Raw genomic sequence first — 23,579 nt, forward strand, 5'->3', positions numbered from 1 at the left:
TACATCATAATTTTCAGTGGGAAATTCCTAGTTTTCTTCAAAAAACTGAAAAAAAATCAGTTTTAGGGACATAAATGTTTTTTCAGGCTGTTCAGCTTTCCTCTGAAACATCAACCAATTTTGGAGAAAGCTGGAGCTTCCTCGTAACATTTTTGTTTAGTCAAAAACCAGATTTTCCTGATGAAAAGTTTTGATCAGAAAATGTCCAGCCAGCCCTCATTACTTTTGTGGCAGTTCCCTCTAGACAAAGAGGAAAAGGAAGGGTCTCATTTCATTCTGTAGTGCCCCTAGTGGCCAAAGGACAATGTTGGTGGGCTCCTACCGGGAGCCCCATGTGTTCTGAGCCAGAAGGGATGGTGATTAGGGTGGGGAAAAGGCACAAGAGGGACTCTGAGGGGGATGAAGAAAAAACATCCAAAGGGGAAGAGGACTTTGGAGTCCTGCAATAAAACAAGGCAGAGAGACAGGGAGGAGCTAAGCATAACAGGCAGGGCAGGATTCAAAGTCTGATGCTATTAAAATCCCTTTTGCATGAGCCTGTCAGAATTTCCCGATGACTCTGGGAGTTGCCCACAGCTGGAAGGAGGACAGTAGCTGCAGCGAAAACAGAGTAAGTTCATCAGCGCAAACATTCTTAGGGTGACGGTTAAAATTGGGTGTTGGGGGCCATACTGGGGGAGGCTGTGGGGACACCCTGACAAGGACCCTTGTAATTTATGCCTCCAGAGTTGAGGGGAAATAAGGTCAGAATTTAAAGAGCAGCAGATCCCATTACCTGACAAGCAGGGGAGAGAGGAGAGGAGGAGAAATTTGTGGCTCAAAGGCATATGCTCCTGTGACAGCAAGCGGCACCTCTCAGACCTCTAGAAAATGTTCATACAGAAGGATGGAGCAGTGACACAACTTGCTTGCATTCACCCCCAAAGCTTTTCATGCATCAGCTGCTCTCCACTACGTGGCGCTAGCCAGTGGGTAAAAGGGGCAAGGTTCAGAGATTGGGATGATCTTGACACGGTCTGTGATGTCTCCTGTCTAATAACAGTTGGCTCTGGGGTGAGCACTTGGTGCTTCCAAAGGGAGGTGCCTCTGGCAAACGTGGTGTCAATCGGCCACCTTCCCACCCCCACAACCAGGGCCGGCTCTACAGTTTTTGCTGACCCCAGCAGTGAAAAAAACTGCCGCTGCAGACGGCAAAAGGGACAAGCTGCCGTCGATTTGCCGCTGCGGCCGGCGGGACAGAAGCTGCCGCCGAATTGCCGCCGCGGCCGGCGGGACAGAGGGGCTGCCGCCGAATGGCTGCCACCACGGAAACACTGCAGCCCCTTTCTAACTGCCGCCCCAAGCACCTGCTTGGACCACTGGTGCCTGGAGCCAGCCCTGCCCACAACATCCCCCAGCCAAGGAACAAAGTACTCTGGCCTGGACCGTGAAAGGGAAACAGAAATTGGACAAAAGGGGGTTGCACAGGTTGGAGAGAATAGAATCTCTGGGAAGGAAGAGACAGTCCTGACTATTCCCATGGCCCTTTAGCCTTTCCTTTCTCCTTACTACCCACATAGGTTAGAACGGCATTTAGATTGAGAGCTTTCAGGGCCTGAAGGAATCATTATGGTCATCTAGTCTGATCTCCTCTGTAACAGAGGCCAAAGAACTTCCCCCCCAGGGATTTCAGCATCAAGCCTCTTAATTCCTGCTTGCACTAAACTGAATGTATGTAGCTCCAGCAGCTAGCCACTACATCTTGTTATGCCTTTGTCTGCCAAATGAAAGAGCTCTCTCTCCTTAGAAATCATCTCCCCACTTATAGATCGTGACCACAACCTGCTTTCCAGTGCTTGTTAACACTTAAAAAATATCTGGAGCCTCTTAACAAGCCAAACCTAGCAGCAGCTGGGAGCACTGTGAAGACTGGCCCCTTATGGGGTTAGTGCTGTACATTGCCATGCGGGTGCACCTGTAAATGTCTCGCAAACTAGGAAATACACATATAACCCTCTGCAGCCATATTTCTTTTGGAGTGTTGGGAGATTATTAATAAGCCTTTGTGCTGTTTACTAGAGCCGGTTCAAAATTTCATTTTTTTCCAGAGAAAAATTCAATTTTCAGTGGAAATCTGAATACCAAAATATTTTCATTTGGAAATGCTGACTCATAGGAGTGGTCATTCCTTGCCTCATTGCCCCCCTTTTGCTTTGTAACCCAGGAATCCTGGTCAGACATCTCCTATGGTGCACCATGGTCCTTCCTCCTGGAAATGGACACAGTGCATCATGGGAGTCCATGGCACATGATGGGGGATGTAGTCCAGCCAAGGAGCTCAGCCTGCAGAGGAGTATGGGGATATGCGGCAACTGAACTACATATCCCATGAGGCACCACAGCAGTATAGCTGAATTGTAATGTTTCCAGTTTAGAGCTTTCAGTTTTTTTATGCAAACGTGAAGTTCTGTGCAAAGGAGACCCTTTCCACACACACAAATATCCACTTAATAGAAAACCCAATTTTCCAGCAAAAAACAGTTTTGATGGAAAATTTTTGGCCAGCTCTTTTGTAAATGCTTTTGGGTCTTATCCCATGCCTTTGAAGTTAACGGGAATGTTTCCTTCGCTTCAATGGGAGCAACACCAGAGCCTCTGTGCCAAAGAACCCGAGTTAATTTCACCCTCTGTCAACCCTAGGATAATCAGTTACACAGCTCTGGAAAATTCCATCCCAAAAACTGAATGATCCAGAAAGTTAAAAGCACCTAGAAAGGGAGGGGTGGAATGGAGACACTTGAGCTCCTTGGCTGAGATTTTAAAAGCCAACGAGACTGTTTTGCCACACAAACCCCATTGAAATTAATGGGAGTTGTGTGGCTGAATCCTTGAGTCAGCTTTCGGAATCTCAACCCTTAGCTTTAAGGTGTTGCTCGTGCTCCAATTATAGCTCCAGGAGAAGGACAAAATCATGGTAGAGACTCAAAGGGGGTTGAGCAATAGGTAACGAAGATTCCTACTCAGCATGGCCCAGGGGCTAATTTTGGGACTAGTGTTATTACATATGGCTTAATCTGGGCTAATCACTCTTTTCTGCAGCATCTTCGCCATCATGGCAGCACCAGGAAGCATGGCCGATGGGGTGCTTGTGGTCATGCCCCCAAACAGCGCTGGTGTCATCCACCAAGGCCAGGGGGGATCTAGTGCCATTTCCCAGACTCCTGGGATGGTGCAATGTGGGCCTCAGCAGTTCACAGTCATGAACCCTGGGAACCAACCTTTTGGGTCAACGTACCCCAGGTGTCCCGCTGAACAGATCGCACAGCTAAGAAACGTAGGGATGATGGAGATATTCCTCAAAGCACAGCCCAAGACCCTAGGGGTAAGTGTGATCTTTGCTCCCAGTCCATGAGGATGAGTCATTTCAATACCGAAGGGCCTGAACAGTGGCTGAAGGCCTGAGCATGAGCAAACTCCAGATTCCACCCTTTTCTTTTTTACTTTAACCAATAGCTTTATGGGAAGGATGCCAAGAAGCTGGTACCATCAGGCCTCTTCCTGAGACTTCACTGCTTTGTAGGGGGTGGTGGATGGAAATACACCCAGAGTTCCAGGGGCACTGAATCCTCCTAGCTGCCCAAACAGGGAGAAATGAGGATTAATCAAGCAAAGGAGAAACAGGGGGAAAGGATTATAAACCAGCTATTTCTGGAACTAATGGAACAAAACAGCCCCATCTTGGGGAGGTGGGGATGGCTATTAAACTGGTGTAAATCAATGTAGCTTCATTGTGCTAATTCACTCCGGCCGAGGATCTGGTCTGAGAAGAAGCAGTTCAAACCCAGAGTCCCACTCCTAGTTACTGCAGTGCAGAGCTGATTCCATTCACCCTTGCGCTGCTAGTGGAAACAACCAACCTGCAACTTCTATTCATCAGTCTACCTGGATAAGCCAATGATTGGTTGTTTATTTACAATTATGTAACTAAATAAGCAAATCCATTAATAGATTTGAAGTCCAAAAGGGACCACTGACCTCCTGTATATCACAGCCCAGAGAACCTTCCTGCTGAGGGGACCATTGGGGGGAAGAGGGGAGCGCGGGGAGGTTGACATTTTTTCAATGGGAAATGTAGTTTCCACAAAAATCAAAGATTTCCATTGGAAAAATCAAAACAAAATATTTTGGTTTTGGGTTGGGTCTTCCCAAATCAAACTACCTCAATTTGTCAAACTGAACTGTTTCCTCTCAAGTCAGTTTGACATTAAACTGCACCCACGTGAGCTGCTACGATGCCTCAAGGAAGTTGAGGTGATTCTTCCCAATAGGACTGGCTCCCTATTCCAAACTATGCCTTCCCAGCTGCACTGTGGTCGTCTCTTTTACTGAACCACCATGGTATGCCATGAGAGTCCCATGATTGTGCATGTGAGATGTAGCCCATGTAGGAAGTCTAGCCCATAGAAGAGAATGGGACCCCAACTACAACTCCTATAAGGCAACGGTTTGACAAACTGAAATGAAATGTTTAACATTTTCCAAACTGAACATTTTCAGATTTCAGATTAAAACAACAGTCTAAAGATCAGAATTTCTCACAGGATGGAGCTCTAATCAGCTCTGTTCAGGACAGGGTGCTCTGCTCATCCCCAAGATGGGGGGGAATTGGCTCCTCTTACTTCCCCATTCTCTTCCCACAGGCCATCCAGATCTTGATTGGGCTGATACACATCGGCTTTGGAGGTGTCTCTACAATTTTCATTAAATACATTGCTGTCTCAGGCATCGTGGGGTACCCGTTCTGCGAAGGAATTTTTGTGAGTAGAATAATTTAATGCTTTTATGAAATGATGGCATGACCACATGGATAAATAATAATTGTATATTATTAAAGCTCTAAATGGACACAAATCAGACATTAGGAATTGTAACATACAAAAGCCAGTAGGAGAACACTTCAATCTCCTTGGACATTCTATAACAGATTTAAAAGTAGCCATACTTCAACAAAAAAACTTCAAAAACAGACTTCAAAGAGAAACTGCAGAGCTTCAATTCATTTGCAAATTTAACACCATTAATTTGGGCTTGAATAAGGACTGGGAGTGGCTGGCTCACTAAAAAAGGAATTTTCCTTCTCTTGGTGTTGACACTTCTTCATCAATTATTGGGGGTGGACCACATCCACCCTGATCGAATTGGCCCTGTCAGCACTGGTTCTCCACTTGTAAGGTAACTCCCTTCTCTACATGTGTCAGTATATTTATGCCTGCATCTGTAATTTTCACTCCATACATCTGAAGAAGTGGGTTTTTTTACCCACGAAAGCTTATGCTCAAATAAATCTGTTAGTCTTTAAGGTGCCACCAGACTCCTCAATCTGCATTAATCTGTATCATGCAGTGCCCCGGAATAGGCTTCTAAAAACCTTCCCCATGTGCCACCTTAGTCCCCCAGTAAAACCCACCTACATGTGCTTGAAAGACAGGAGCCTTCCACCAACTACCACTCTCACAATCCCTGCTATCTTACCTTGTCCTGGCTTCTCGTTTTGAAAATCTGCTCACCCTCTTCACCAAAACTGTCTTGTTGGGCTGGTGTTAAGGGCCAAGATGCTGTGAAGTCCCTGCCTTAGCCCCTCTCCAAGGCCGACGTTGGCACTCAGACACCTGTGAAGTCACTGGCTCAGCACTTCTGCCTACTGGGCTGTTGTCAAGGCCCAAGCCTTTGTGAGGTCACTGTCTGAGCATCTCTAGCTTACTAGGCTGAGGTCAAGGCTCAGGTCTCTGTCCCTTTGCAATTCCCCTGGCTGAACTGGGCCTTGTTAGGGTTTTATCTACCCTGAATCGGGGGTGGAGGCGAGGAACATTGCCTGATGAGCAAAAAGGGCAAATCTTCTGTCACCTTCCAACCAAGGGACTATTCAACTCTTAAGTGAAATTGGTAACTGCTTCACCACAGCCAGCAGAGTATGGAGGTGACAGCAGGAGGCACTGCAGGTCTGGATTGAGGCATGTTAGCACAGCTGGGAGGCTGGAGAGGACAGGTAAGGTGACCAGTTTTTCAAAAGGCAAAAGTAGGACACATGCAGAAGCCCCACCCTCCGTGTGGCCCTGCCCCCTGGTCCTCCTTTTCCCCCAAAGCCCCACCCCTCAGCCAGGCTGGAAGCCAGAGCCAAGCCATGTGGTAAGAGTGGCCCAGGGAGCCCAGGACACTGTGGGGAGCCCCAGATCCTCCATCTGCCCTGAGCAGGGGGCTGGGGGACCTGAGAGCAGCCCCCAGCCTGTGTCCCCACTACAGGTCAGTCTTGAAATGTAGAGGTACTCCAATCCCATGGTGATGGGAGTACTATACAATTTCCATAGGTGGAGACATAGGCAGAGGATGGCATAGCTGCATTGGATGGAAGGTGGGGTGAGGTACCTAGTGACTTCCTGAGCTCTTCTCAGACCATCCAGTCATTGCTCTATTTATGGGGAGAAGAGCAAGCTCAGTTGTCAAAAAGGAGCAAGAACTCAGAAGGAGGAGAGAATCTGGGGGGAAAGATTATGGTATGGGTGTCACCTTAACTGATTAGATTGAAGTGAACCTGGATGGCAGCATTATTAGATGGAAAGTGCTCTCTAAGCACGAGGTATAATTATTATGACTGCCCCTGCTGAGAGAAGTGTCATTCTTTCCCTTTGCTTCCATCACATAGAGCCTGTCTCAGAGGAGAGATCTTTCTTGTAAGTGTGAATGATGGTTTTCTCTTTCCCGGGCAGTTCATCATTTCTGGATCCCTCTCGGTTGTAGCTGAGAATCGTGGCAACATCTGTCTGGTGAGTTTCTAGAGAATGTTCCTATCCCTTTCCTAACAGGAGGGGGCGGAGGATTCTCAGAGTTTAGCTCTGCTTCACCCAGGGCACTATCCAGGAAGAGTGGCTGATGGGAAAGAGCAGAGTGCTTGATCAAGAACATGGAGAAGGAATGTTGGAGAGGGAGAAGGTGGGGGAGGTAATATAGTTTACTGGACCAATTTTTGATGGAACTTGTATTGGAGAGGAAGACAGAAGAGACAGGGTGGAGGGTGGTGAAGCACTGGAATGGGTTACCTAGGGAGGTCGTGGAATCTCCTTCCTTAGAGATTTTTAAGGTCAGACTTGACAAAGCCCTGGCTGGGATGATTTAGTTGGGGTTGGTCCTGCTTTGAGCAGGGGGTTGGACTAGATGACCTCCTGAGGTCCCTTCCAACCCTGATATTCTATGATTCTATGACAAATAGGGAGCTGGAAGAGAAATGGGGATACTTTAAACGGCTCCCTGCTGTCTGCCTGCTGTATCTGTAGCAGCAGCTTGTGGCTCAACAACCACCTTCAATTTTTCTACTGACACACAAACCTCAATTAAGAGCCCAATAAAAAGGAGTCCAATAGAAAGAAAAGCTGCAAACTTTTCAGCCAGGCTACTGGGGAGCAAAAGAAAGACAAAGTGTCCAGGGAGGCTGAAAAAGGGAAGTTAGAAGAATTAAAATAACCAGAAATATATTCAAAATAGTGAAAAGAAGGGGACTTCCAGCTAGGCCCCTACTGAGCAAAGCACCAAGGGTATGTCTACTCTACGAAATTAGGTCGAATTTATAGACGTCGATTTTTATAGAAACGATTTTATACAGTTGATTGTGTGTGTCCACACTAAGCACATTAAGTCAACGGAGTGCGTCCACAGGACCATGGCTAGCGTCGACTTCCGGAGCATTGCACTGTAGGTTGCTATCCCACAGTTCCCGCAGTCTCTGCCACCCATTGGAATTCTGGGTTAAGCTCCCAAGGCCTGATGGGGCAAAAACATTGTCGTGGGTGGTTTTGGGTACATGTCGTCAGTCGCCCCTCCCTCCGTGAAAGCAACGGCAGACAATCATTTCGCGCCTTTTTTCCGTGCGGACACCATGCTGCTTTCAGCAGATGATGCAGTAGGACTGCAAACCATCGTCATCCACCGCTTCTGCTGCACCTCTGCTCTCCTGCAGACGCCATACCACGGCAAGCGTGCAGCCCGCTCAGCTTAGCTCACCAACACTGCCACTGTTGTGTCCTGGTGCTGCTGGCAGCAGACAGTGCAGTAGACCTGCTAACCATCATCATCCACCTCTTCTGCTGCAACTCTGCTCTGCTGCTATTATCTCAATAGCGAATTTCTCCATGTTGTCTGTCATGGGCTCCCGGGTACGTGTGTTCTTCCTTGGGAAACGTGCGTGGTGCTAACCGTCGTTCTCCACCGCTTCTGCTGCAACTCTGCTCTCCTGGTCTCATGAATCCACCTCGCAGGTCCTCTCGTCATTCTCTATAAATATCTATTCTCGTGGCATCCGTCGTCAGCCATCGCTTCCACTGCAACTCTGCTCTCCTGCAGACGCCATACCACGGCAAGCATGGAGCCCGCTCAGATCACCGCGGCAGTTATGAGCATTGTAAACACCTCGTGCATTATCCTGCAGTATATGCAGAACCAGAACTTGCAAAAGCAGGCGAGGAGGTGACGGCAGCGTGGTGACGAGAGTGATGAGGACATGGACACAGACTTCTCTCAAAGTACGGGCCCCAGCAATTTGGACATCCTGGTGGCAATGGGGCAGGCTCATGAAACGAGCACAGACTGGTGGGACGGCATAGTTTTGCAGGTCTGGGATGATTCCCAGTGGCTGCGAAACTTTTGCATGCATAAGGGCACTTTCATGGAACTTTGTGACTTGCTTTCCCCTGCCCTGAAGTGCAAGAATATCAAGATGAGAGCAGCCCTCACAGTTCACAAGCAAGTGGCGATAGCACTGTGGAAGCTTGCAATGCCAGACAGCTACCGATCTGTCGGGAATCAATTTGGAGTGGGCAAATCTACTGTGGGGGCTGCTGTGATCCAAGTAGCCAACGCGATCACTGAGCTGCTGCTATCAAGGGTAGTGACTCTGGGAAATGTGCAGGTCATAGTGGATGGCTTTGCTGCAATGGGATTCCCTAACTGTGGTGGGGCAATACACGGAACACATATCGCTATCTTGGGACCGGAACACCTTGGCAGCCAGAACGCAAGAGGTACTTTTCGATGGTGCTGCAAGCACTGGTGGATCACAAGGGACTTTTCACCGACATCAATGTGGGATGGCCGGGAAACGTACATGATGCTCGCATCTTCAGGAACTCTGGTCTGTTTCAACAGCTGCAGGAAGGGACTTACTTCCCAGACCAGAAAATAACCGTTGCGGATGTTAAAATGCCTGTAGTTAACCTTGGGGACCCAGCCTACCCCTTAATGCCATGGCTCATGAAGCCATACACAGGCAGCCTGGACAGTAGTAAGGAGAAGTTCAACTATGGGCTGAGCAAGTGCAGAACGGTAGTAGAATGTACATTTGGACCTTTAAAAGTGCACTGGTGCAGTTTACTGACTCGGTTAGACCTCAGCAAAACCAATATTCCCATTGTTATTACTGCTTGCTGTGTGCTCCACAATATCTGTGAGAGTAAGGGGGAGACGTTTATGGCGGGGTGGGAGGTTGAGGCAAATCGCCTGGCCGCTGATTACGCGCAGCCAGACATCGGGGCGGTTAGAAGAGCACAGAAGGGCATGCTGCACATCAGAGAAGCTTTGAAAGCCAGTTTCATGACGGGCCAGGCTACGGTGTGACAGTTCTGTTTTTTTCTCCTTGATGAAAATCCACCCCATTGGTTCACTCTACTCCCCTGTAAGCCAACTGACCTCCCCCCCTTCGATCACCGCTTGCAGAGGCAATAAAGTCATTGTTGTTTCAAAATCATGCATTCTTTATTAATTTGTCACACAAATAGGGGGATAACTGCCAAGGTAGCCCGGGAGGGGTGGGGGAGGAGGGGAGGAGGAAAGGACAAACCCACACTGCACTTCAAAACTTATTGAATGCCAGCCTTCCGTTGCTTGGGCAGTCCTCTGGGGTGGAGTGGTTGGGTACCCAGAGGTCCCCCCTGACCCCCCGCGTTCTTGGGCATCTGGGTGAGGAGGCTATGGAACTTGGGGAGGAGGGCAGGCGATTACACAGGGGCTACAGCGGCAGGCTGTGCTCCTGCTGCCTTTCCTGCAGCTCAACCATACACCAGAGCATATCAGTTTGATCCTCCAGTAGCCTCAGCATTGCATCCTGCCTCCTCTCATCATGCTGCGGCCACTTCTCCTCTTGCTCATCCCGCCTATCCTCATGTTCATTTCCTGCTTTCCTGGACTCTGCCATTGTTTGCCTCCACACATTCTGCTGAGCTCTTTCAGTGCAGGGGGACTGCATGAGCTCAGAGAACATTTCATCACAAGTGTGTTTTCTTTGCCTTTTTATCTGCATTAGCCTCTGCGATGGAGATGATAGGGGGAGTGTTGAAACATTTGCAGCTGAGGGAGGAAAAAAAAGGGAGAGTAGTATTTAAAAAGACACATTTTAGAGAACAATGTGTAGACTCTTTCACGGTGAACCAAGCTGTTAACATAACATAGCACATGTGCTTGCCTCTTGTATTGAGGGCCTGCCGGTTTGGTGTGAGAGATCACACACGCAGGGCTGGGCTACAGAATTCGGCTTGCAGCAGCCATGATAAGCCACAGTCTTTTGGCTTCTTCAACCTTCATAACATGTGGGAATGGTTTCAAACAGCAGCGCCCTCATTTCCCATAGCAAGCACCCGTTGGGTTGGCCATTTAAAATGGGTTGGCCATTTAAAAGGAGGGGCTGCGGTTTTCGGGTTAATGTGCAGCACAAACCCAACTAAACCCCCAACACACCCAATTCTCTGGGATGATCATTTCACCCCTCCTCCCACCACGTGGCTAACAGCAGGGGTGACTTCTTTTCAGCCACAGGCAAACAGCTCAGCAGGAATGGCCACCTCTGAATGTCCCCTTAATAAAATTCCCCTATTTCAACCAGGTGTCCATGAATGATATCACTCTCCTGAGGATAACACAGAGAGATAAAGAACGGATGTTGTTTGAATGCCAGCAAATACCGGGACCATATGCTGCCATGCTTTGTTATGCAATGATTCCAGACTATGTGCTACAGGCCTGGTGTGGTAAAGTGTCCTACCATGGAGGGTGGAATAAGGCTCCCCTCCCCAGAAACCTTTTGCAAAGCCTTTGGAGTACCTCCAAGAGAGCTTCAGGGAGATGTCCCTGGAGGATTTCTGCTCCATCCCCAGACACATAAACAGACTTTCCCAGTAGCTGTACTGGCCGCATCCCAAGTCTTCAGGGCAAATTAATCATTAAATACGCTTGCTTTTAAACCATGTATTATATTTATAAAGGTACACTCACCAGAGGTGCCTTCTCCGGCTTCATGCTCCGTGAGCCCAGGTTGGGAAGGTATTGGCTCCAGGGTGATAAACAGTTCCTGGCTATCAGGGAGAATGGTTTCATCTTCCGCCTCCTCATCATCTTCCTCCTCCCCAAAATCCTCATCCCTGTTGCATGAGACTCCCCCATGGCAGGAGTCCACATACAAGGGTAGGGTAGTGGTAGGGACACCCCTAGAATTGCATGCAGCTCATCATAGAAGCAGCATGTCTGGGGGTCTGACCCGGAGCAGCTGTTTGCCTCTTTGGTTTTTTGGTAGGCTTGCCTCAGCTCCTTAAGTTTCACATGGCACTGCTGCGGGTCCCTGTTATAGTCCCTGTCCTTCATGCCCTGGGAGATTTTTTCAAATATTTTGGCATTTTGTCTTTTGGAACGGAGTTCTGATAGCACGGATTCCTCTCCTCATAGAGCTATCAGCTCTAGTACCTCCCATTCGGTCCATGCTGGAGCTCTTTTGCGATTCTGGGACTGCATGATGAGCTCGCCACGCTGGCCAAACAGGAAATGAAAATCAGAAGTTCGCAGTGCTTTTCCTGTGTACCTGGCTAGTGCATCTGAGTTGAAAGTGCTGTTTAGAGTGGTCACAATGGAGCACTCTGGGATAGCTCCCAGAGGCCAATACCGTTGAATTGGGTCCACACTACCCCAAATTCGACCCAGAGAGGTCGATTTTAGTGCTACTTCCCTCGCCGGGGAGGAGTACAGAAATCGATTTTAAGAGCCCTTTAAGTCGACAAAAATGGCTTTGTCATGTGAACAGGTGCAGGGTTAAATCGATCTAACGCTGCTAAATTTGACCTAAACTCATAGTGTAGACCAGGGCTAAGTATCTGTGAGACTTAAGGATGTACTAAAAATTAAGTATGTTTTTAAGTGCTTTCCTGAATTGAGACCTAAAGGCAGATCAAAAAATAGGGGAATGAATGAAAAATGAAAAATGTAGAAATTTTTTCACACACACACCCCCCCAAAAAATCACAATTTCAATGAAATTTTGAAAATTTCAACCAGCTCTGCCTCTTACCTTTTACCTGCTATTTTCTTTTCTCTGCATAGTAGGAACAGTTTTTTTCTAAGTAGAAAGACACATTGCATAATTCACCCTATGAACCGTACTCTGATAACAATGAGCCATTCCTAGGAATATATTAGCTAGCTATTGGTAGGCTTCAGAGGTGACTAAGGGCTGCAGTAGCCAACTGCTATGGTTTATTGCTGTGGTCATGAGACGTGAATGTCCAAAGTGTCATAGGCTTGGTTTGTATGAAGCCTGAAAATTCAGGCAGTTCCTTGAACTCCCAAAATTACATAAACCGTGAAATCTCCTTTTTAATTGAATTTATTGCTTATAAGAAGACCTACGACAGAAAAATCAAGCTCACTATTTACCCTGGAACATACACAGCATGTGTAAGTGACTGTTAAACCAGCCACAGGGCTTAGAACTTGGGAACCTTCAGCAACTTGGGAACCTTAGAAGGAAAAGTCTCTACTACTTGAGCAAGCAGATGGGGAGCCTTAAATAGATGCAGCAGCAGCCTTAAAACCTTTCTGTGGCTCAGCTACTAGAGGCAGACAAGAACTCCACCCTTTCCTAGCATGACTTGCCTATGGACAGTGCAACATTAGCCCCAAACCACCTCACCAGTGCGCCTCACCCCAGGTCTGCTGGGACCACCTCTAAGAGTGAGTGTATAGATCAGCATTCCAGCCCAGTCAGGTCTTGGCCTGTTTTTTGCATGTAGTACCCTGTTCACCTGGTTACCTCTTCTGTGGGTTTTGAGGCACAGGCCTGGTTTCTTCTGGAACCTCCTCCAGCTCAGCCAGATGTAACTTCCTTATTTCCTTCCCATATGTATTTATTTGGCAGTGCTCCCACCGCCCTCACTCTTTCCAGGGCAGCTTGGAAGAGAAATTCTAACCACAAAGTAACCTCAACTTACTTGCCAGATAGTTGGAGACTCCCAAGAAATAACATAAACATATACAATATATTCAAGACAGGCATCTTCTTCGTGCAGGAGTCAGGCTGCTTCTGGTGCTAGTATTTCGCCTCCCCACCAAAGGGTGCAGGGCTCAAGGTGCAGATTATAATAACTCTACTGAATTCCAAACTTCAATCTCCCACCCAAGCACTCAGACACTCTCACAGCAGGCAGGCAGCCCTGAGCTAGCAGCCAGAGCCGCGGTGCCATGCGGTGGCTGATTGTACCTGGGGAGCTGAAGGGCTGTCGGGGGTGGGGAGAGTTTTCTCAACAAAACTCCATAAACTGGGAGTCACCTTGAAGAGGGAAAGGGCCTAGCTGAGGGATTTTGCTTGCAGGTGCCCAGAGGCCAGTTCTCAGGGGGAACCCTGCATGAAGGAATGGACTCACCAGCTCCCCACACAGCCAGTCCTGCCCTTTCTGTGGCTGGCTCCAGACCCCTCCAAAATGGCTTCCCCCCTCCCACTGTGCTCCCAGGGCCAGGCATCACACTTCTTATTGGTCAGGCTAGCTCTTCTTCCCAGGCTATCACTTGTCAATCATTTGACTCTGCCCTTTCCCTCCTTTCTCTCAGACACTGCCCCTCCTCCAAGCAGCCTGCTTGCCATCCACCCCCTGTCACTGTCTCCTCTCTCCATCTTGGTTCCCCAGCAGACCCTGAGTCTGCCCATGGTTTGCCTCCCTCCCAGGGACAGTGCCTCTCCCTGAGCAACCAGCGTACAGAGCTCCGGGAACCTGGCTGAGCTCCTTGGGGGTGACACACAGCCAACAATGGAGCCAGTTACTCCAGCCACCTTCCGGCCAGCCATGAGATATCAGACAGGAGTCATGTGTTGTCACCAGCTGGTCACTGAGAGGTGCAAAGCCCCAAATCCAGTTCCCAGTGCCCCAAGAAGAATCGGGCTTTTTCATCATGAAAATTCTAGTTTTTCCTGGGGGGGTAGGAGGGTTGTCTTTATTGGCTGAAGAGAAAATGCCAGTAGAACAGCTTGGCTGTTCTCTATGGGTGCCATTCTTAGTCCTAGCTGCCATAACATAAGACCATAAGAACGGTCATATTGGCCCATCTAGCCCAGTATCCTGTCTGCTGACAGTGGCCAGTGTGAGATCCTCACAGGAAATAAAGAGAACAGGGCAATTATTGGGTGATGCATCCCCTGTTGTCCAGTCCCAACATCTGGCAGCGAGGCTTAGTGTAAGGGGGCTGTTGGTCCCTTATTGAAACTGTGGGAGGGAGAGGTGGGGGGAAGGAGAAGGACTGAAGCTGGTTCTTATATTGTTCTATTAAATTTGTATTACATTTTTTCAAAATATATATATAGAAAAAACAAACTGTATTTAAATTACTTATACTATATTAACCATTTGCTACCTAACCTTAGCTATACGTCAAACATTTAATTATGTATATAATATGAATGGTTAAAATATGAGTCAATTATTTCTATTACACAATTTACAGACAAAATGTGTTTGTAAAAATCCAACTAGCTACAGCAAAAATATTAAGTTATCCTAAAGAATAGAAGCAAAGTTCAGAGGAGGAGAATAGAGATGGGGAGGGAAGGAAGAAGGTAGAGAGAAGGGGAAAGCAGGAGTGCAGGCATTCATTAAATAGGGGATTATTCAGATATTTCCAGGAAAGCATCCCATATCTCTGAAAATTGTTCTTGAGTATGTCTGTTACAGAACACAGGTCCTTTCCATGGTGGCCATGCTTATGATATCTATGTTCCAGTCTTCAATTGTTGGTCACTTTTTGGATTGAATGCTTTTAGCAATTACTAGTGCTCTGCTTAGCCAATGTTTCTCAGATTTATTCAGCTTCCAACCAACATCCATTAGGTTTAAAATTACATTTTTAGCTTGTAACACAATTTTATCTGACAGGAAAAAAGTAACTCTGCAATTAAGTTCTTCCAGAAACATGAGTGTAGACGTATTCCCAGAACATATAGGTGGGCTGGTTCTCATGTGGGACTTCAATCACCCTGACATCTGCTGGGAGAGCAATACCGCAGTTCACAGACAATCCAGGAAGTTTTTGGAGAGAGTTGGGTACAACTTCCTGGTGCAACTACTGGAGGAACCAAGCAGGGGCCATTCTCATCGTGACCTGCTGCTTACAAACAGGGAAGAATTGGTTGGGGAAGTAGACGTGGGTGGCAACCTGGGCAGCAGTGACCATGAGATGGTCGAGTTCAGGATCCTCACAAAAGGAAGAAAGGAGAGTAGCAAAACATGGACACTGGACTTCAGAAAAGCAGACTTTGACTCCCTTAAGGAACTGATGGGCAGGATCCCCTGGGAGGCTAATATGAGGGGGCAAGGAGTCCAGGAAAGCTGGCTGTATTTTAAAGAAGCCTTATTGGGGACGCAGGAACAAACCATCCCGATGTGCAGAAAGAATAGCAAATATGGCAGGCAACCAGCTTGGCTTAACAGTGAAATCTTCGGTGATCTTAAACACAAAAAGGAAGCTTACAAGAAGTGGAAACTTGGACAGATGACTAGGGAGGAGTATAAAGATATTGGTCAATCATGCAAGGGGTGTAATCATAGAATCATAGAATATCAGGATTGGAAGGGACCTCAGGAAGTCATCTAGTCCAACCCCCTGCTCAAAGCAGGACCAATCCCCAACTTAATCATCCCAGCCAGGACTTTGTCAGGCCTGACCTTAAAAACCTCAAAGGAAGGAGATTCCACCACCTCCCTAGGTAATGCATTCAAGTGCTTCACCACCCTCCTAGTGAAAAAGTTTTTTCTAATATCCAACCTAAACCTCCCCCACTGCAACTTGAGACCATTACTCCTTGTTCTGTTATCTGCTACCACTGAGAACAGTCTAGATCCATCCTCTTTGGAACCCCCTTTCAGGTAGTTGAAAGCAGTTATCAAATCCCCCCTCATTCTTCTCTTCTGCAGACTAAACAATCCCAGTTCCCTCAGCCTCTCCTCATATGTCATGTGCTCCAGTCCCCTAATCATTTTTGTTGCCCTCCGCTGGATGCTTTCCAATTTTTCCACATCCTTCTTGTAGTGTGGGGCCCAAAACTGGACACAGGGTGCAGTCCACGCCATCCTCCAGATCATTAATGAAGATATTGAACAAAACCGGCCCCAGGACCAACCCTTGGGGCACTCCACTTGACACATGCTGCCAACTAGACATGGAGCCATTGATCCCTATCCATTGAGCCCGACTATCTAGCCAGCTTTCTATCCACCGTATAGTCCATTCATCAAGCCCATACTTCTTTAACTTGCTGGAAAGAATACTGTGGGAGACCGTATCAAAAGCTTTGCTAAAGTCAAGGAACAACACGTCCACCGCTTTCCCCTCAACCACAGAGCCAGTTATCTCGTCATAGAAGGCAATTAGATTAGTTAGGCATGACTTGGCCTTGGTGAATCCATGCTAGCTGTTCCTGATCACTTTCCTCTCCTCTAAGTGCTTCAGAATTGATTTCCTGAGGACCTGCTCCATAATTTTTCCAGGGATTGAGGTGAGGCTGACTGGCCTGTAGTAATCAGGAAGGCCAAAACACAACTGGAGTTGCAGCTAGCGAGGGATGTGAAGGATAACAAGAAGGGTTTCTACAGGTATGTTAGCAACCAGAAAAAGGTCAGGGAAAGTGTGGGACCCTTAATGAATGGAGGAAGCAACCTAGTGACAGATGATGTGGAAAAAGCTGAAGTACTCAATGCTTTTTTGCCTCGGTCTTCACAGACAAGGTCAATTCCCACACTTCTGTCTTGGGCAACACAGAAAGGGGAAGAGGTGAGCAGCCCTCAGCGGTGAAAGAACAGATTAAGGACTATTTAGAAAAGTTGGACATGCACAACTCCATGGGTCCAGATCTAATGCATCCGAGGGTCCTGAGGAAATTGGCTGATGTGATTGCAGAGCCATTGGCCATTATCTTTGAAAACTCATGGCAATCGAGGGAGGTCCCGTACGACGGGAAAAAGGAAAATATAGTGCCCATCTTTAAAAAAGGGAAGAAGGAGAACCCAGGGAACTACAGATTGGTCAGCCTCACCTCAGTCCCTGGAAAAATCATGGAGCAGGTCCTCAAGGAAACGATTATGAAGCACTTAGAGGAGAGAAATGTGATCAGGAACAGTCAACATGGATTCACCAAGGGCAAGTCATGCCTGACCACCCTGATTGCCTTCTATGATGAGATAACTGGCTCTGTGGATATGGGGAAAGCAGTGGACATGATATATCTTGACTTTAGCAAAGCTTTTGTTACGGTCTCCCACAGTATTCTTGCCAGCAAGTTAAAAAAGTATGGATTGGATGAATGGACTATAAGGTGGATAGAAAGCTGGCTAGATTGTCGGGCTCAACAGGTGGTGATCAACGGATCAATGTCTAGTTGGCAGCCAGTATCAAGCTGACTGCCCCAGGGGTCGGTCCTGGGGCTGGTTTTGTTCAACATCTTTATTAATGATCTGGTTGATTGGATGGATTGCACCCACAGCAAGTTCACAGGTGACACTAAACTGGGAAGAGAGGTAGATACACTGGAGGGTAGGGATAGGATACAGAGTGACCCAGACAAATTAGAGGATTGGGCCAAAAGAAATCTGATGAGGTTCAACAAGGACAAGTGCAGAGTCCTGCACTTAGGAAGGAAGAATCCCATGCACTGCTACAGGCTGGGGACTGACTGGCTAAGCAGCAGTTCTGCAGAAAAGGACCTGGGGATTAAAGTGGATGAGAAGCTGGATATGAGTCAGCAGTGTGCCCTTGTTGCCAAGACAGCTAACAGAATATTGGGCTGCATTAGTAGGAGCATTGCCAGCAGATCGAGGGAAGTGATTATTCCCCTCTATTCAGCACTGGTGAGGCCACATCTGGAGTATTGCATCCAGTTTTGGGCCCCCCACTACAGAAAGGATGTGGACAAATTGGAGAGAGGGCACAAAGCGGAGGGCGACAAAAATGATCGGGGGGCTGGGGCACATGACTTACGAGGAAAGGCTGAGGGAACTGGTCCTGTTTAGTCTGCAGAAGAGAAGAGTGAGAGGGGATTTGATAGCTGCCTTCAACTGCCTGCAATGGGGGTTCCAAAGAGAATGGAGCTAGGCTGTTCTCAGTGGTGGCAGATGACAGAACAAGGAGCAGTAGTCTCAGATTGCAGTGGGAAAGGTCTAGGTTGGAAGTTAGGAAATACTATTTCATAGGAGGGTGGTGAAGCACTGGAATGGGTTACCTAGAAAGATGGTGGAATCTCCATCCTTAAAGGTTTTTAAGGCCCATCTTGACAAAGCCCTGGTTGGGATGATTTAGTTGGGGCTGGTCCTGCTTAGAGCAGGGGGGTTGGACTAGATGGCCTCCTGAGGTCTCTTCCAACCCTAAACTTTTATGATTCTATGATAACCAAACCTGTTTTCTGCCTACGCACAACCTGACCCTCTGCACATCTCTCTCAGGTGAAAAGCAGCCGGGGAATGAACAACACTAGTGCCATCTTCTCATCCGTTGGGATAATTCTCTTCCTAACGGAGCTGATTTTGAATACGTCACATGACCACAAGGATGAGGAATATCGTTGGTTGGTAAGTGGCCAGATTCTGCCATAGAATTATAGAAGTATAAGGCTGGAAGGGACCTCAAGAGGTCATCCAGTCCATCACCCTCTGCTGAGGCTGTGTTAGGTCTATCAGGACCATCCCTAACAGGTGTGTTTTTAAAATATCAGGTAGCTGGAATTGTCCTAAGTCCTTGACTCCACGGTAGAAACTGTCCATGTGTTCAGCTCCAGACCTTTGATCTGGAGAAAAATTGACAAAAGTTTGCTCTTAACATGCTTGGTTCTGCTCTTAATAAAGCCAGTGTCAAAATTCCTGTCAAAGTCAAAAACCAGGCAAGGACCATGCTTTTGTTCTGTGTTTTCTGCAGCACCTAGCACAGTAGGGTCCTAGTCCATGACTGGGGTTTCCAGCCACTATCAACATACAAATTAATAATAATAATAACTCCTGTTGACTTCATCAGGAGCAGGATTGGACCCAAATACCTCTTTTACTTTGTTTAATCCCCACTTCACACAGATGGGGAAATTGAGGCACAGGGAGATGAAGCGACATGCCCAGCGTCACCCAACAGGCCCAGATTTTCTTAATCCTAATCCAGTGCTCTATGCACTAGACAACACTGCCTCCATGCTACAAAATCCTGGCTGGCCAACCCGGGGAGCGTCTCAGGGGCGTATATCCCTGTAGACCCAGGAGAAAACAGAATTCTGTGATCTCCTGACAGTGGTGTGGCTCCATGCATCACAATTACCGGGGCTACTGAGTAGTTAGAAAGAGGAGGAGAATTCTGTGTGCCTGGGAGGAGGGAAGAGCCAGAACCAGATTTCTACATCCCCCGAAGTGGGAAAAGAGGGATTTTTTATGCACCTCACAGCAGCCTTGTGCAATGTTACACCTCTAGCAGTCAAAATTAATTAGCATCCCCTGTGGTTTTATGCTCTCCAGAGTGCTGGGAAGGGGATCACGGGCATGCTGCTCTTGTTGTCCATCCTGGAGTTCTCCATTGCTGTCTCAACCTCGTACTTTGCATCCCAAGCCATCCGCTATACCCCCAACACCGTGAGTCTTCCAGCTCTCAAACGGGATGTGAATCAGAGCATGTGTTGAAAGGAGGGGGAGATGTACACCTCTGCGAAGCGCCCTCCCTGATGGGAGGAGTGTCCCTGGGGAAGGGCCTGAATGTGTATGAGGGAGGCAGTGATGGGGGAAAGTGACAGGCCCTGATTTAGGGCTGGTTGACAAGTCTGTCAAATGGGGTTTTTTTAATGGGAAACTGGGGTTTTGACTACATGAGAATTTTAGCAGAAAGCACCTGCTTTCTCCAGAAAATGTTACTATTTTGCCAGAACACTGAATGCCTGAAAACCAATCTATTTAGATTCAAAGTGGTGCCAGGGTGCCTCATGGCAGTTGTAGTTCAGCTGCCGTGTACGCACATTTTCCCTTCTGGGCCATGTTCTCTAGCTGGACTACATCTCCCATGATGCACCATGGGCAAGGGTGCTTGTGACACATAGCCTCATGGGAGATAGAGTCCTGACAGGGACCGTGGCCCATAAAGGACAAAAGAAGTATAAGGCACCCAAACTACAACTCCAGTGAGGCACTATGGTTCCATGTTGAATCAACATATTTTGGTGGTTGATAGATTTTTGATGACATTTTTGGCAGGGAAAATAGCCCTATTTTCTGGCTCTTTTTACCTTGGTTCCTAACTGGGCTGCTGGCACCACGATCCAAGTTACTGAATCTTTTTTTAATGGGGGGGAAGTAATCCCAGTTTTCATTGCCACCACGTTGACCTTCATTGTCAGTGTTTTAATTTCTGTGGGGCTGCATTTCATCTTCCCAGGTGGGGATGAGGGGACCCAGGAAATTGTAACTGGGCCAGATCCTGAGCTGCAATCACACTCTTTTGTGCCACTGAAAGTCACTGGAGCTCTCCAGCAGAGAATTCCCTTGGCTTGGAATTCCCCGCCTGGCACAGCCAGCTCTTACTCCCTTGGTGGAGGCAATGTATTGAGGGCATAGAATCATAGAAAATTAGGGATAGAAGGGACCTCAGGAGGTCATCTAGTCCAACCCCCTGCTCAAAGCAGGACCAACACCAACTAAATCATCCCAGCCAGGGCTTTGTCAAGCCGGGCCTTAAAAACCTCTAAGGATGGAGATTCCATCACCTCCCTAGGTAACCCATTCCAGCGCTTCACCATCCTCCTAGTGAAATAGTGTTTCCTAATATCCAACCTAGACCTCCCCCACTGCAACTTGAGACCATTACTCCTTGTTCTGTCTTCTGCCGCCACTGAGAATAGCTGAGTTCCATCCTCTTTGGAACCCCCCTTCAGGTAGTTGAAGGCTGCTATCAAATCCCCCCTCACTCTTCTCTTCTGCAGACTAAACAAGCCCAGTTCCCTCAGCCTCTCCTCGTAAGTCAGGAGCCTATGGCATGGCCAGAGTGCCTTGTGCTACAGCAATACCTGACAGGTGGACAACTCCTTTGGGGTCATCACCAGCCTCATTGTTTTAGAGCAGCTGCTGGGGCTAGCACAGAACCAGCCATGGAGTCATGATGCTGCAAACTCCCCGCCCAAAAGCTACAGCTTTGGATGTTCCCTCCAGGGACAATGTTTCTAGCCAGACAGGAAAATAAATGAATCCAGGCAACAAAAACTCCTTGTTTGGGGTCAACTCACTGCTGTGATGGTGATGTAGAATCTGACCTTCTCAAAGGCTGGCTGCCTCCCATTCAGCAGGTCTCAGGTCCGTTCTCTGAGCACCTTTGCATAGTGAAGGGGGTAGCTGAGATGAGGTTGACCCCTTGTTGACCTGGGAGTAGGTCACACACTGATAGGCTAATGTTTTCTCAAACTGTGATGACAACTGTTAAGTATTTATGAAAAAAAACAGTTTTTGTCTAAATGTTCCGTAGACATTTTTGATTTTTTTTCAGCAACAATTCAAATACCAGAATATTTTGACAAAATCAAAAGATTTCAATTTAGAAATGTTGCCATGGTGCCTAATGTGGTTTGTAATTTGAATGCCTCATGTTGCCATTCTCCTTTGTATGACAATCTCCTTGGTTTGACTACAAGTCCCATGACGCAACATCGTCTGCCCTCTTGGTGGGGGGAGGTTGTTGCATCCTGGGAGACCCTGGCCATGGTGCATCATGGGAAATGTAGTCTAGCCTATGAGCCTGACCCATAGTGAAGAATGGGGACACTAGGCAACCAAACTACATTTCCCATGAAGCACTGCAGCAGCATCTTCAAATTGAAATCTTTTGGTTTTGGGGCATTCACTTTTTTTATGAAAAATTGAATTTTTCCAGGGAAACTGGATATTTTTTCATGAAACATTTTGTTTAGTTACACAGAAAAGTTTGGGGATTCTGTTTTTGTTTTGTTTTTTTTTTGTTGAAAAGCAGCTTTTTGACAGGAAATTTTCAAGCAGCCCTAGAAAGGAACACAAAGGGACGCTCTGTAGCATAGTGAGACCTACCGTGTTAACTCTTTAAGTGCCTTACAGCAAACCTGCTGCAGTCAGGACCCAAAGGAAGTATAGATTCTGTATCCTCGAGTATTGCAAAAGACCATGGTCATGTTCTGTGACATCTGCGAGCCATGCACCTCCACAGGGAAAATCCTACAGATAGTGAATTGGGGGTTGATCGTGGAATTAGTGATGATGGCACAGATTCATCCCTGGGATAATGCCAGACGATACAGGAGACTTATAAAAACTAGAGAGATGAGGAAGATGATGGTGGTAATGCTGAAAAATATGTTGATGGAAGGATGAGGAAGGTGGTGGTGATGAAGAATGTGAGGAAGATGATGGAGCGAGAATGAAGGGGTGAGGAAGGTGATGGTTGTGGGGGTGAGAATGAAGATAATGATGTTACTAGTGAGGGCTGATCTCTTTTGTTTTGCAGGCCGTTGTGTTCAGGCCATGTGCTGCCAATGAAAACGTTGGGGTTCCCTCCACACCAGTGCCCCCTCCACCACCTTACACCAATGAGGCTTATGACCCCAAAGAAGAGACCTAACAATGGGCCTCATAAGGAACTCCTATGAGAGATGGCTCCAGCAGCAGCTCCTCTGAGAAGTAAAACCCAACCCTGTCCTGCATGATAGATCTCATTTCATTTTCTGAGGGGAGCTCTAGTACCCAGCTCCATTGTTCGTCTCACAGGGAACTCATCCCACCTGCCGCACCATTTGTAGTTCACGGTACACAGAATGAAATAAGGTGATGACTCACCAGCACCGTTCAGCCCCCCAGAGGCTTTGGTCCTGAAAGTTTCCCTTGGCAACTTTGTCAATAAAGCTTCAAAATGGATCCTGAGTCAGTTTAAAGCACTTGTTCACAGATATGTGTCTGCGTGTGCATGTGGCATGCGTGGCTGTGTGTGCATGTAGTATATAGATGTGGCATACGTGTACCCACATGTAACTCTTACCACACGCGTGTGGTGGAGCAGGGAGTCCCCTTTCACTAGTGGCATACATCACAAAACCGACTATTGCAACTAGCACTAATTTGTTTGGTTTGGGCCCCGAAAGTTTCACACACTTTCTTCCTTTGGAACGTGACTGAAGCATGAAGGGCTTGTCTTCACATACAGCATTAGAGCTGCATCGTTGTAGTGTTTTAGTGAAGATGCTCCTATGCCGATGGGAGAACTTCTCCTGTCAGCGTAGTTAA

The 23,579-nt window shown here is 47.5% G+C and overlaps 1 protein-coding gene across 1 annotated transcript; it reads left to right on the forward strand.

Moving 5' to 3' along the window:
• The first annotated feature begins 498 nt into the window (after positions 1-498).
• LOC144265621 (membrane-spanning 4-domains subfamily A member 15-like) lies at positions 499-22,920 on the forward strand. Its single transcript, XM_077818388.1, has 7 exons — positions 499-610; positions 3,079-3,361; positions 4,680-4,796; positions 6,744-6,800; positions 18,762-18,887; positions 19,812-19,925; positions 22,807-22,920. The coding sequence occupies exons 2-7, from the start codon at positions 3,092-3,094 to the stop codon at positions 22,918-22,920; spliced, it is 798 nt and encodes a 265-aa protein (XP_077674514.1). The 5' UTR covers positions 499-610; positions 3,079-3,091.
• The last annotated feature ends 659 nt before the right edge of the window (positions 22,921-23,579 follow it).

Source organism: Eretmochelys imbricata, chromosome 6 (assembly GCF_965152235.1).
Source record: "Eretmochelys imbricata isolate rEreImb1 chromosome 6, rEreImb1.hap1, whole genome shotgun sequence".
In the NCBI taxonomy this organism is placed as follows: Eukaryota; Metazoa; Chordata; order Testudines; family Cheloniidae; genus Eretmochelys; species Eretmochelys imbricata.

Bases quoted from the DNA above. Each gene is read 5' to 3' on its own strand.
- LOC144265621 (XM_077818388.1), top strand. From the start codon at position 3,092: ATGGCAGCACCAGGAAGCATGGCCGATGGGGTGCTTGTGGTCATGCCC. The intron at 3,362-4,679 runs GTAAGTGTGATC...CTCTTCCCACAG, and splicing joins CACAGCCCAAGACCCTAGGG to GCCATCCAGATCTTGATTGG. The intron at 18,888-19,811 runs GTAAGTGGCCAG...TATGCTCTCCAG, and splicing joins ATGAGGAATATCGTTGGTTG to AGTGCTGGGAAGGGGATCAC.